Source organism: Aulonocara sp. 'chitande type north' Nkhata Bay, linkage group LG9 (assembly GCF_057382095.1).
Source record: "Aulonocara sp. 'chitande type north' Nkhata Bay isolate Kocher_YH1m ecotype deep benthic linkage group LG9, A_spYH_male_GT1.1, whole genome shotgun sequence".
Taxonomy (NCBI): domain Eukaryota; kingdom Metazoa; phylum Chordata; class Actinopteri; order Cichliformes; family Cichlidae; genus Aulonocara; species Aulonocara sp. 'chitande type north' Nkhata Bay.
The window spans coordinates 29,776,604-29,789,165 of NC_141352.1; the positions used below are offsets into that span (position 1 = coordinate 29,776,604).

At 41.1% G+C, this 12,562-nt stretch overlaps 1 protein-coding gene across 7 annotated transcripts in view; it reads left to right on the forward strand.

Annotated features, from left to right (window-relative positions):
* The window catches only part of LOC147322368 (uncharacterized), a 125,444-nt gene that overhangs the window by 11,424 nt on the left and 101,458 nt on the right, over positions 1-12,562 (forward strand). For 6 of the 7 annotated variants that reach the window (XM_086306805.1, XM_086306800.1, XM_086306799.1 and 3 more), the window contains 2 exons: positions 8,613-9,209; positions 9,535-10,507. In XM_086306805.1, coding sequence (XP_086162931.1) covers positions 8,613-9,209; positions 9,535-10,227 — 1,290 coding nt within the window. In that variant the 3' untranslated portion in view covers positions 10,228-10,507. Of the gene's footprint in view, positions 1-8,612; positions 9,210-9,534; positions 10,508-12,562 lie in introns of those variants that run through there. The other variant, XM_086306798.1, reaches the window with a different exon arrangement.

Consider the following 12,562-nt stretch of genomic DNA (forward strand, 5'->3'; position numbering starts at 1 on the left):
CCGCTAAAGCGTTTAAGTTTCAAAATAGAACAAACGAAACAGACTAAATTGTCAATTCCACTTAGAAACAAAATATTAATTCTAAAAATAAATCTTAGTTTGTTTTACAGAAGAACAGACAAAACTGACTAACTTTTGTCAATATCAAATAAACTGAGAACTAAAAGGAAATTCTCAATCTCTCCTTGTTGTATAGCTTAGCTTTTCAAACAGTTTTAACAGTTACTTTAGTCTGACAAAGCCGAATGACGAATTAGCGCTTCCAGTCAGAGACTGAGGCTACGTCCACGGGTATTTGTGAAAACGGAGATTTTCCGTTTTCGTTTTAAAAAATAATCCCGTCCGCACATAAAGGGAGAAATGAAGGAAAACGCTGCTATGAACATGCCAAAGCAGCAGGTGGCGCTAGATTCCTAACCGTGCCGAAATGTTGGCCAATCAGAAGTCTAGAAGCCTCGGTGGGAAAAAGTAAACAAAGCTGGGGCATAGAAGCAGAACCGAGTCGTATGTGTGGACGGACAGTAACTGTGTGTATATGTAAGCATTTAAACACTGCAGAGAGTAGAATTAACAGTAACAGTATTGTAGAAATTCATTTCACCGAAACAATAACGTGGCGCACAGTGTGACGCATGCACCAGTTTATTGTATTTCCAGACTTGCTTTCGGCACAATTTACAGTGCACGCTACTCTGTTTTTTGTCAGACTTGAAATAGCCGAAATACCTTCACACTACGGAACTTCTATGGCTCTTCCGTTCGACAATCTCTCCGGCATTGGAACCATCATCTGTTTTCTCTTCGGTCACGCTCGGTTGATTTTTCTAGTCGGCACACTCATTTCCTCCATTACCCGCTGGCTCCATTACCCGCTGGCTGCTTCCCAAACAAACACACGTGCGGCTTGGCACTTGTGCTGTACGTAACAAGTCACGTGACGTGACGCTGCGGCTGTGATTGGTTCGGCTCTGCGCTACTTAATTTGGATTGGCTGACCTTTTTTTTTTTTTTTTTTGTCTTTAGAGGACAAGAGCGGCGAGGTCTATCGCGATAGCTTAATTTCTCTATCGAGTAAAAGTTATATCGCGATACATATCGTTATCGTTCTATCGCCCAGCTCTAATTGACGCGAGACAAAATACTTTACAACTCCACAACTTTATTAGTGCAAAGAATCCCATCAATGTATTTTCACTTAAACAAACAGCTGGTTTTTATGTGTATTGAAGTTATATAAAAATTTAACAGTGCAAATGCAAATTCCTTGCTGACAGTTTAACCAAAACGTATTCCCAGTGGAAATTGGCCGACATTTGCTCCGAGGAATTTGCATTTGCACTGTTAATATTTTTGGTCATATCGCCCTGCTCTACTTTCATGTGTTACTGTTTAGGCTTAAATTGGTTTGATGTTTGGTGTAGAGATGGCACGATACCACTTTTTTATGTCCGATACTGATACCGTTATTATAAATTTGGATATCTGCCGATACCGATATGAATGCGATATAGTGTGTTTTTTAATCAATAAAACTGTTTTTTTAATATCTTGCTGCATTTTGTATAAGTTCATACTCAAGTTTAAATAAACAACAACACTAAAGCTATTCTGTTATACCTGTATGTAAAAAATACACTGCACCCAAAATATTTCATAGTTCAGCAAAACTGATCAATCTATTAACTTAAACCTACTCCATCCTTCCTATTCTGGTATTTTAAATAGTACTTACCGTATTTTCACGACCATAAGACGCACTGTACTAAAAGGCGCAGTCTCAGTTATGTGTGCCATTACTGTATTTAACACACACATAAGGCGCACTGGATCATAGGGCGCATACAAGTACCGTATGCGTATTTAAAAATAAAGCGGGAGCAAACCTGAGTTCGGTACCTTACTCACATTTCTATTACTGGTAATCGTCATCATCAACAACACACAAGCATACAAGTGTGCGTATTTAAAAATAAAGCAGGAGCAAAACAAAGTTTGGTACTCACATTTTTATCATCAATCAAACCCATCGAAGTCCTCATCCTCTGTGTCTGAATTGAACAGCTGCGCTAAATCTCCATCAAACATGCCAAGTTCACTTTCTTCACTGTCAGAGTCACTTTCCGTGCCGTGCGGCTCCTCGGAAATGATGCCGGCTTTTGCGAAAGCTCGAACAACAGTGCCAGCAGACATGTTAGCCCAAGCATCTACAATCCATTGGCAAATTGTGGCGTAACTCGCCCGGCGCTGCCTTCCACTCTTAGTGAAACTGTGGTCTCTATCGGTCATCCATCGCTCCCAGGCCGCTCACAGCCTTAGTTTGAACGGGCGGTTCACACTGATGTCCAGCGGTTGGAGTTCCTTTGTCAGGCCTCCCGGAATGACAGGAAGCTCACAGTTCATTTGTTTCACTAGTTTTTTCACATCGGCTGTGAGATGGGCACGCATAGAGTCACAGATCAACAGCGATGGTGATGCGTGGAAAAAACCACCTGGTCTCCTTACATACACCTCCCTCAGCCAGTCTTTCATCATTTCCTCATCCATCCAGCCCTTTTCATTTGCCTTAATGATGATTCCTGCTGGAAACTTCCCTTTAGGCAAAGTCTTTCGCTTAAAAATCACCATAGGCGGCAGTTTCTGTCCATTAGCATGGCAGCTAAGCACAACAGTAAAAGAAGACTTTTCGTGCCCCGTTGTGCGTATCGCCACCGTGTTGGTCCCCTTCTTCTCCACAGTGTGACTCACCGGGATGTCAAAAGTGAGCGGGACCTCGTCCATGTTTGTGATGTGGCTGGGCTGGATGTTTTTGTCGCCGATGTGTTTGCTGCAGTAGGAGCGGAAGATGGCCAGCTTTTCCTTATAATCCGCTGGAAGTTGCTGCGCTACCGTAGTCCTGGTCCTGATGGAAAAATGGCACCGTTTCATAAAACGAAAGCACCAAGACGGACCTCCTTGGAAATGTTCAATGTTCATCTCTTCAGCTAGTGAAACTGCTTTTAGCCGAATGGTGACCGTCGAAACGCTTCTCCCGCTCGTTCTTTGCTCGATGATCCACCGCTCGAGTCTTTCCTCCAACTCGGCCACACTTCACCCTTTAGCGTTCTCATGGTGTTCTCTACTACGTCCTCATTACAACACACAGGGCGCACTGCGCTATAGGGCGCGCCGTACTTTTTAAAGAAAATCTAAGACTTTTAAGTGCGCCTTATGGTCATGAAAATACGGTAGCAGAAATATTAAGCAACCTAACTAATAGGGTTGCAAACTCCCAGCAAAAAAAAAATAGGGAACCACACCCCACCTCATGATGCTTAATCAACGTAATCAACTTTAATTTGATGCAGTGTGGAAAAAAAATGCACAGAAATAAATTATTTTTCAAGAATAATTAAATAGATTCAACATCTTTCTTCAACAGAATTGCAGACTGCACAGATGGTATCTTCCCAAAGGAAAAAGTAGTATAGCTTACTAGGGTATATTAGACTTAACAGTTACTATATACAGTAATGGACTTCTATATATTTTACATCAGATTTAAACTTTGGGTGTAAGATTCAGATAATTAAAAGCTAGACATTTTAAAATAGAATAAGAAAGAAAAGTATGTCTTTGTGCCCCCTTTTCCCTGTTCATGCCCTATCGCCCCCCCTGGCTAAACTTTGCCAGATCCGCCCCTGCACTGTTACCAGCCGTCAGCTACGTAGAAAAAGATCCTGGTGTAGAAAGTAATATTAAATGAATTCAACAACAGCTTATCAAGGTTAAACGTGCTGCTGTTGTTCAGCCGCTGGTTTCCTCTTTCTGGTGCAAAGTGGGCCAAAAACAAACAAGAGAGACGGACTCACGACAGCAAAGCCGATCAGCTGATCATTAAGCAGTTTCACGATTGAAGTAGCAGCAAGAAGAGGCAGTCGCTCTGTTGTTAAGCTTAACGTGGGAATGCTTTACAAACATTCAGAGGCGGACTTACACACTTGCTTTACTTCTCTCTGGGATAACTTCATCGGAGATGAAATGCTGGTTTGAGGCTACAAATACACACAGCCACTCTATCACGTGAACACACTGCTCCGACGCCCTACGGTTATGAGCAGAGTTACGTGTCACAAGTTTTGTGAGGTGCTTTTTTGATATTTAATGGATCGGATTACATTTTTTATTTCTCTCCGATATCCGATCCAGTAATTTAGGTCAGTATCGGACCGATACGTAATATCGGATCGGTCCATCTCTAGTTTGGTGCCTTTTTCTTAATGTAAAAAAACCCTCAGGTTACAGACAAACTTAAACTCAGACCCCGCTGTCTCCAGGACTTATTCCCGTGAAAGAAAAACAAGACAACAGCGATCGATCGATTTACTTGCAGGTGAGGCAATCTCATTAGCACCCCCCCCCCCCAGAACCTCGAGAGGCTGGGGAGGGGGACAAAGAAATTCCTTTCACCACAGAGTTAAAACAATGTAGAGATGGTAGCATGGAAATGACAACATTTAACAATTCACTTTAACAGAACCAAGCTGGTCATTTTACCAGCTCAGCTCTAATTCATATGACAGATAATTTATGGTATAAACATCTAGATGATGGGAAAGTGGTATTCTTGGACTTCAGTGCTGCATTTGATTTGATAAATTTAGATCTTTTGATTGATAAACTAAAATGTTATTGATTTTCATCAGCTGCTCTGTGCATGATGAAAGGTTGCCTCACTTCTCTATTCAGTTTTCACTAACGATCTGCAATATGTCTTGGCTTAATCTTGGGTATGCCAATGATTCCACCATGTTTTATTCAGCCAGTGACAACTCTGAACTGATCAGCGTGTCACAACAAAATTTGCTGAATGTGTTTGACTGGATAAGTAAAAACATGATTTTAAATGTGTCTAAATCCAAATCTATGTTAATTAGAAGCAGATTAGTCAACAGCCCACAACTGAGTCTTTCCATAGCCAGTGTTAGAACACGTCACCCAGATGAAACTACTCGGCGTTACCATAAATCACCACCTTTCATGGTCTCAGCACATCGATTGTTTTTAAGAAAACGGGACAAGGCATAGCTATGGCTATGAAATGCTCTTTCTGTATCACTTCTTCAATTATGAAAGATGTCATTAATGCACTAGTAATGTCTCATCTGGAGTATTGTTCAATCATTTGGTCAGCAGCTAATAAGACAGATCTTAACAGACTTCAGTTAGTCCAGAATAAGGCGTCCAGATTAATGTTCATACTATACTAATTAAAAATGGACCGATCCTCGCCTCACAAAGTGCCCTACTTGGTATAACCCAGCTTTGCTTATCAGAGAAGTATGTGTCACTCGATAGAGCGGCTGTTGTCTGCGAGACCTGTCGGCGAACTGGTGGAGCATTTGGAGCCTCACTACATGCTTCCAAGCCGCAGCATTTTTAATCTTAATCTCTTCCATACTGAGGCGAAAAGGAAGCAATTTGTCCCGTACTTCAGCTAGAATGGGGGGGGAAAAAAGACTCTGGAGTTAGTCTGTGTCCTTAAGCTGCAGCTGCCTCTTCTTCTCTCATGTTTTCTAAGTAGCTGACAGCTGGTAACTGTGCAGGGGCGGCTCTAGCAAAGCTTTGCCAGGGGGCAGGTATGGCATTAACAACTAAAGGGAGGCACAAAAAATACTTTTCTTTGTTATTTCATTTAAAGGACTAACTTTTAATAAATAATTATCTGAATCTTACAACCAAAGTGGTCATCTGATTAAATGTATAGAAATCCATTACTGTATATGGTAACTATTAAGTCTAATTTACACCCTGGTAAGCTAAAGTCCTTTTTTCTTTGGGAAGGTATCATCTGTGCAGTTTGCAATTCTGTTGAAGAAAGATGGTGAATCTATTTAATTATTGTAGAAACATAATTGATTATTTCTGTGCATTTGATGTACACGTGCATTAAATTAAAGTTGATTACATTGATTAAGCATCATGAGGTGGAGGGCGGGGGTGGTTGTGGGAGATTTTTGCTGGGAGTTGGCAACTCTATTAGTTAGCAGAAATATTAAACAACCTAAGTACTCTTTATAATACTAGAATAGGAAGGATGGTGCAGGTTTAAGTTTATTAGATTGATGTGTGTTGCTGAACTATAAAATATTTGAATAGAATAGAATTCAACTTTATTGTCATTGCACATGTCACAGGTACAGGGCAACGAAATGCAGTTTGCTTCCATCCAGAAGTGCTTTAGCCATGATATAGATATATTAGCAATAAAATAGATATGTAAGTATATTACAGAAATGGGTCTATTATGGAATGTTATAATGTACACAGTATGAAGTATGTTATGAATATGCTATAAGTATGTACAGGCTGTAGTGAGTACAAGCTATGAACAGAATATAAATATGAAAAACTATACAGAAATATGAGATATACAGCTATACAGAAATGAGAAATATGCAAGTTATAAACAGTTGTAGAATTAAAAATTATCGTATTTTACAGAATGATTATTTATACAGTGGTGCAGTTAAGATAAGTGATACTGAGATATGTGGATAATTTCTACAGAGGCTGTATAAAGTGCAAGTGGTTGTGAGTGGTGGTTCAGTCAATGTTATTATTGTGTGTTTGAGGGTACAGTTGTCCATTGTGTGTGTGCGTGTGTGTGTGTGTGTGTGTGTGTGTGTGTGTGTGTGTGTGTGTGTGTGTGTGTGTGTGTGTGTGTGTGTGTGTTTTCAGTCCGTGAGTTTAACGTGGGTCAGATGTCAGGAGGCAGAGTTCAGGAGTCTGACAGCTGTGGGGAAGAAGCTGTTCCGGTTCCTGGTGGTCTTAGTCCGGAGGCTCCTGTAGCGCCTCCCAGAGGGCAGGAGGGTGAAGAGTCCATGTGATGGGTGACTGGGGTCTTTGATGATTTTCCCAGCCCTTTTCAGACACCGCTTCCTATAGATGTCCTTTATGGCAGGAAGTGGTGCTCCGGCGATGCGCTGGGCAGTTTTCACAACCCTCTGCAACGCCTTCCGGTCCGAGGCAGAGCAGTTCCCGTACCAGACTGTTATACAGTTGATCAGGATGCTCTCGATGGTGCAGCAATAAAAGTTCACCAGGATGTCTGAGGACAGGTGGTTCTTCCTCAGAGTCCTCAAGAAGAAGAGGCGCTGGTGAGCCTTCTTGACCAGCTTGTAGCAGTTGGTCGTCCAGATGAGATCCTAGGAGATGTGGACTCCCAGGAACTTGAAGCTGCTCACACGCTCCACAGCCGTCCCCTTAATGTAGATGGGTGGATGTGGGTCAGCATTCCTCCTGTAGTCCACGATGAGCTCCTTGGTCTTCTCGGTGTTAAGCAGCAGGTTGTTTGTGTCGCACCACTCAGCCAGACGATCCACCTCCTCCCTGTAGACGGCCTCATCGTTGTCACTGATGAGGCCAATCACCGTGGTGTCATCTGCAAACTTAATGATGGTGTTAGAACCATCGGCAGGTCTGCAGTCGTGGGTGAACAGGGAGTAGAGGAAAGGGCTCATTTGGTATAACGGAATAGCTTTAGTGTCTTGTTTTTAAAACTTGAGTATGAACTTATACAAAATGCAGCAAGATATTTATTTAAAAAACAGTTTTATTGATTACAAAAAACGCTATATCGGATTCATATCGGTATCGGCAGATATCCATATGATATCGGAATCAGTATTGGGCATTAAAAAGTGGCATCGTGCCATCTCTAATACTAATATCGATAATGCATTATCAGCTTTCTTGGCTTCCTGTACAGGCTAAAATATTCTATGGCTTGTAGTTATAAAGAAAGCAATTCTGTTAAACACGCCACATTTATTTTTGCTCAGCTGCAGTATCCAGATGAAATACATAATGATATTACACGATTTTCAACAAACTGCAATTTAGTAAATGCTCGAGTTAAAAGTAACTTTTTGTAAAACTGTTATATTTAGAGCAACTTTCAGGTGGAATAAATTGCCTTATAAAATTAGAGAATTAGCTACTATTCAAAACTTCAATGAACATTTAAAAGCCGATTTACAGAACTTTTAGTTGTTGTAATATTGTAAGAGATTTGTTTTGGAAATTTCTGTAATGTGCCTCCGTGTTATTGATATTGTTGTTGTTATTGTTGTTGTAGTTATTATTGATTGCTTATATTTTAATTGTGAAACCTCACTGTGGATGTAAGAGCCAAATTATGTGGATATCTTGATTCCACTTTATTGTGTAATATTTTATGTGATTGTATTTGATGGAAGACGAGCAACATCTGTTGTGGAAGCTAATGGGGTTCTTCTTGAATAAACAAACATAGGATTTATTATCACTGAATAATTGTGTGTGTGTGTGTGTGTGTGTGTGTGTGTGTGTGTGTGTGTGTGTGTGTGTGTGTGTACAATCAGGAGGGATGGGCTTGATTTTAGTGTTTAAACAGTCATGAATTATTTTTAACAGCAGGTTGGATGTAATGTGTTAGAACTACCAGCAGGTGGGGATAAGAGACCTTTAAGGTGTTTGGTGCCACACTCCACCTTCAGGTTTAAAACTAGTGTTAATGGAGGGAGTTTGAAGGTTGAGTTTGTTCCACGACTGCATTTCACTCACTGCCTCTGTTTGTATCTCTGTCACTGCAGGACCAACATGGAGCGAGAAGTCAGCGCTCTCAGGAGGCCGACAAACCTCAACCAAGAAAGAGAGAGAAAACATACACCTGTGACGAGTGTGGGAAGGAGTTTGCTAGGAAGTCTACACTAAAACATCATCAGGTCATCCACACTGGAGAGAGACCGTTCAGCTGTGACTTGTGTGGAAAGTCTTTTTCCTTGAAGGATGTTCTAAAAAACCACCAACTCATCCACAGTGGAGTTAAAGCGTACAGCTGTGATCAGTGTGGCAGAGCTTTTACTCGCAGTAGCAGCTTACAGAGTCATCTAGTTACCCACTCTGGAATTAAGGCATACAGCTGTGACATCTGTGGAAAAACTTTCAGCCACAGAGGGTACCGAAATGTACACCTACGCATTCACACCAGACATGATGTGTACTGCTGTGAACAGTGTGGCAAATACTTTGCTACAGACACACAGTTACAACGCCACATGTTTACCCACACTGAGGAGAGACCTTATAAATGTGACCTGTGTGAGAAGACTTTTAAAGCTCCACAGTACCTGAGACTACACCAACAGATCCACACCAGAAAGAGACTCAACAAGTGCAGTTACTGTGAGGTATGTATTTATATTGTTATCTTGTCATTTTAGCCTGACTGTTTGGAACAACTCTGCTCATTAAACTGTGTTAGCATGTTAGCAATTCTACTGCATGGAAAAGCAGCTCTGAGTGATTATTCAGATTTTCATGTCAGTTATGATTTTAGTATTACTGTAGTATTATGGTGGTAGTATTGTAGTTATTGCAGCCCAGTAAACTGAGTGTGTTAACTGAAACAGTCAAATGTAATTGGACGTCTGCAGAGATGCTCTTTATTTCAGGCGACGTTCAGGATAAAAGTGTTGAAGGACTGACTTACACTGTCTTTGTGTCTTTGTTTAGAAGCAGAGCGACACAGATGGATCCAGTTCTCAACCCTGTCATCACCGTGGTGGTGGGAAAGACTTTCGTTGTGACCTCTGTGGAAAAACTTTCAGTTGGCAACAGAACCTAAAAAGACATCAACGTAAACACACTGGAGAAGAACTGAAATACTGCAAAGAATGTGGGAGAAGCTTCCCCACATCAACTGAGTTAAAACAACATGAACTGATTCACAGTGGGGTTAAAAAGCACCTCTGTGATCAGTGTGGGTCATCCTTCACCTCTGCAGGTCAGCTTAAAACACACAAACGAGTCCACACAGGAGAGAAACCATACAAGTGCAGACACTGTGACAAAAGCTTCTCACATTCATGTAGTCGTAACAGGCATGAATGTGCACACATGGAAGGAAACTACAGCTGTGACCAGTGTGACAAGAGCTTCAGGAATCTCAGTTCATACTCCGAACACAAACGATCCCACGTTACTAATAAACTGTTTCACTGTTACCAATGTGCCCAAACATTCACCTCATTGTCTGCTCTGTGCAAACATCAGCGTGATCACTCAGGGCTGGAATCACTCCCATCACTGGATCACAGTGAATCTGAAGAGACAGAAAGATCCTCTGGTTTCAGTGTCAGACTCAAAAAGCTTGAGATCAGGCTCCACAGAGTTCAGATAGAATCATTTAAACTTGTGTTGAACTGAACTGGTTGCTGGGCTGAACTTCTACATAATACAGATTTACATGGGATCTTATTTTCTGTCATTTTACTGAGTCAGTTTTGTCCTTTTTTCTCTGTCCTGGTTTTGCTCGTCTGTAAATAATTGAAACTCAGTCAAATAGTTCATTGTTCTCCAGCAAAACGTTTTGGAAACTCATGTTTAACCTTTCAAACTCTGACATGTTTTAGCACACAAGGCTTCATCGGGGAGTTCACTCATGATTGGACCATGAGAATAAAGGTTTTTAGTTCTTTCAAAGAGAGTCTTGGAGGTGTTTGATGTTTCTGTTTTTTCTGAAACCACCTGAAAGAAAAACTATTTTTCTTGCTTTATGTAGTGTGGAAGTTTTTAATGTTTCTTTCATCTGTGATGTTCTTGAATGTGTTCACATGAAGATGGTACAAATAAACTGTCCTTTTAGCTCCTAATTTATTCATTATTTATGGATGTAGCACAGCAGCAGTTTCTTGATTAACACATGGAGGGCTCGGGATCTGATGGTAAATAATGTTTTGTGTCCTTGTACACATCATACAGCTCAGCTGTTCCACAGATGTCAGGTTTACACAGTGGGATGGTTTGTAAGAACGCAGCTCTCCTGTGGATAAATCCTTACTCTTAGCCTCAGGACCTCACACAGTCCCAGCAGGTTCGGTCAGAAGATTTACCGTAATTGTCGGGCTATAAGCCGCTACTTTTTGCACAAGCTTTGAACCGTGCGGCTTTTAGTCAGGTGCGGCTTTTCTATGGATTGTCCATGAGCGGATTTGTTTTGTTTGTTCCGCTGTTGTTGTACGGCACTACGTTGCCTGGCGGAAGGATCGGGGTTCAAGAGTGGTATGTTGGTCACATGTCCATCCGCCAGGCAACGTAGTGCCGTACGAAGTAGCGCGAAAAACAAACTTCAAATTAGCGCTACGCGTTCAGCTGGAGGCGTGGATGATGAGCGGCGATAAACTTGCAAAAAGCAAGTTATGCCCAACTCCACCAGTGGATTCTGACAGCGTGGAAAAGTGTGAAAACATCCATGATCACCAACGGATTTCGAAGGGCTGGACTGCTGCATGATGGAGGACACCGCCACGGCCCTTCTGAGGGTGTTCGACTCTTACACTGACAACGAGGATTTGTTTGGTTTTGAAAGTGACAACGAAGGAAAGAAGCTGAGAGTGTATGGAGTGGATGACGAAGCCACCCTGAGCCTGTTCGTTTCCGACACTGGAGGAGAGGACTTTGGTGGTTTTAGTGCGCAGGAAAAAGAGAAAGATGGTGAATGACTGACTTTTCTTCTTGTTAAAGCCTACTTGTAATTACCGCTACTTGTACATATACCTAAAAAGTTATGCAAATATGTACCCATAACTTTTTTCAAAATATTAATAAAACGCGTGTCTCCAAATAGCCATCTCTTTCCTGACAATTCGCTTTGTGCATATTCTCTTACATATGATAAGTCAACATTGAAACACCTGCGGCTTTTAGTCAGGTGCGGCTAATGTATGTACAAAACAGGATTTTCCCCTGATTTTAGCTTGTGCGGCTAATATTCAGGTGCGCTCTGTAGTCCGGGAAATACGGTATACCTTTTTCATTTCTATATGATTCTTCTTGCATCTAAACAAAGATGAAGATGATGATGATGAGTCGTTTATGAAAAAAGAAGCAAAAAACAATATTGTTGTGTGAGGATTTTTATGGCAAATTTTGTGCATCAATGTTTTTGTACATGAAAAGGTTGAAAGGATGCAAAGGAGGAGGAGGGCACAAGAGCTCAGCACGTGATACTGACTGGAAGCAACACAGCTGCTGTTGACAAAGCAGCAGAGTCAGATATGAATGTGTATTGAATTCATCGTGTAAATATACCAGATTTATCCACATACGCTAGTTTTCACCCTTTTTTTTACTTTCAGTAAGTTTACTTTTAGTTTATTTTTACTTTCTTAAGACGCGGGAGAATCTGATTCATCATGATTGAGCATTTCATTAAAGTAATGTTTAAAAGACATTTCTCGTTTGTTCTTTCAGCTGCAGCCTCGCTGGTGTTTAACTGTCTGACAGTAAAGAAGATAAAAGATACGTGCAAACACAAACACATGAAAAGTATTTGCAGAAAAGCTTAAAGCTCTTGTTTGTCTTTTTTTTCGTTCCAGTCATCGCCAACATGGCAAAGATGTGAAGCTGCCTTCCTGCTACAGTATCTCCTTACATACATTTGCTCATATCGTGGGAATTCTTATAGAGTGTCTTTCTTTGACCATGTCTCACTGTGTTTTATTCTTGACGTTGCATTTGAGTCTTTCATGACTCTATTTTA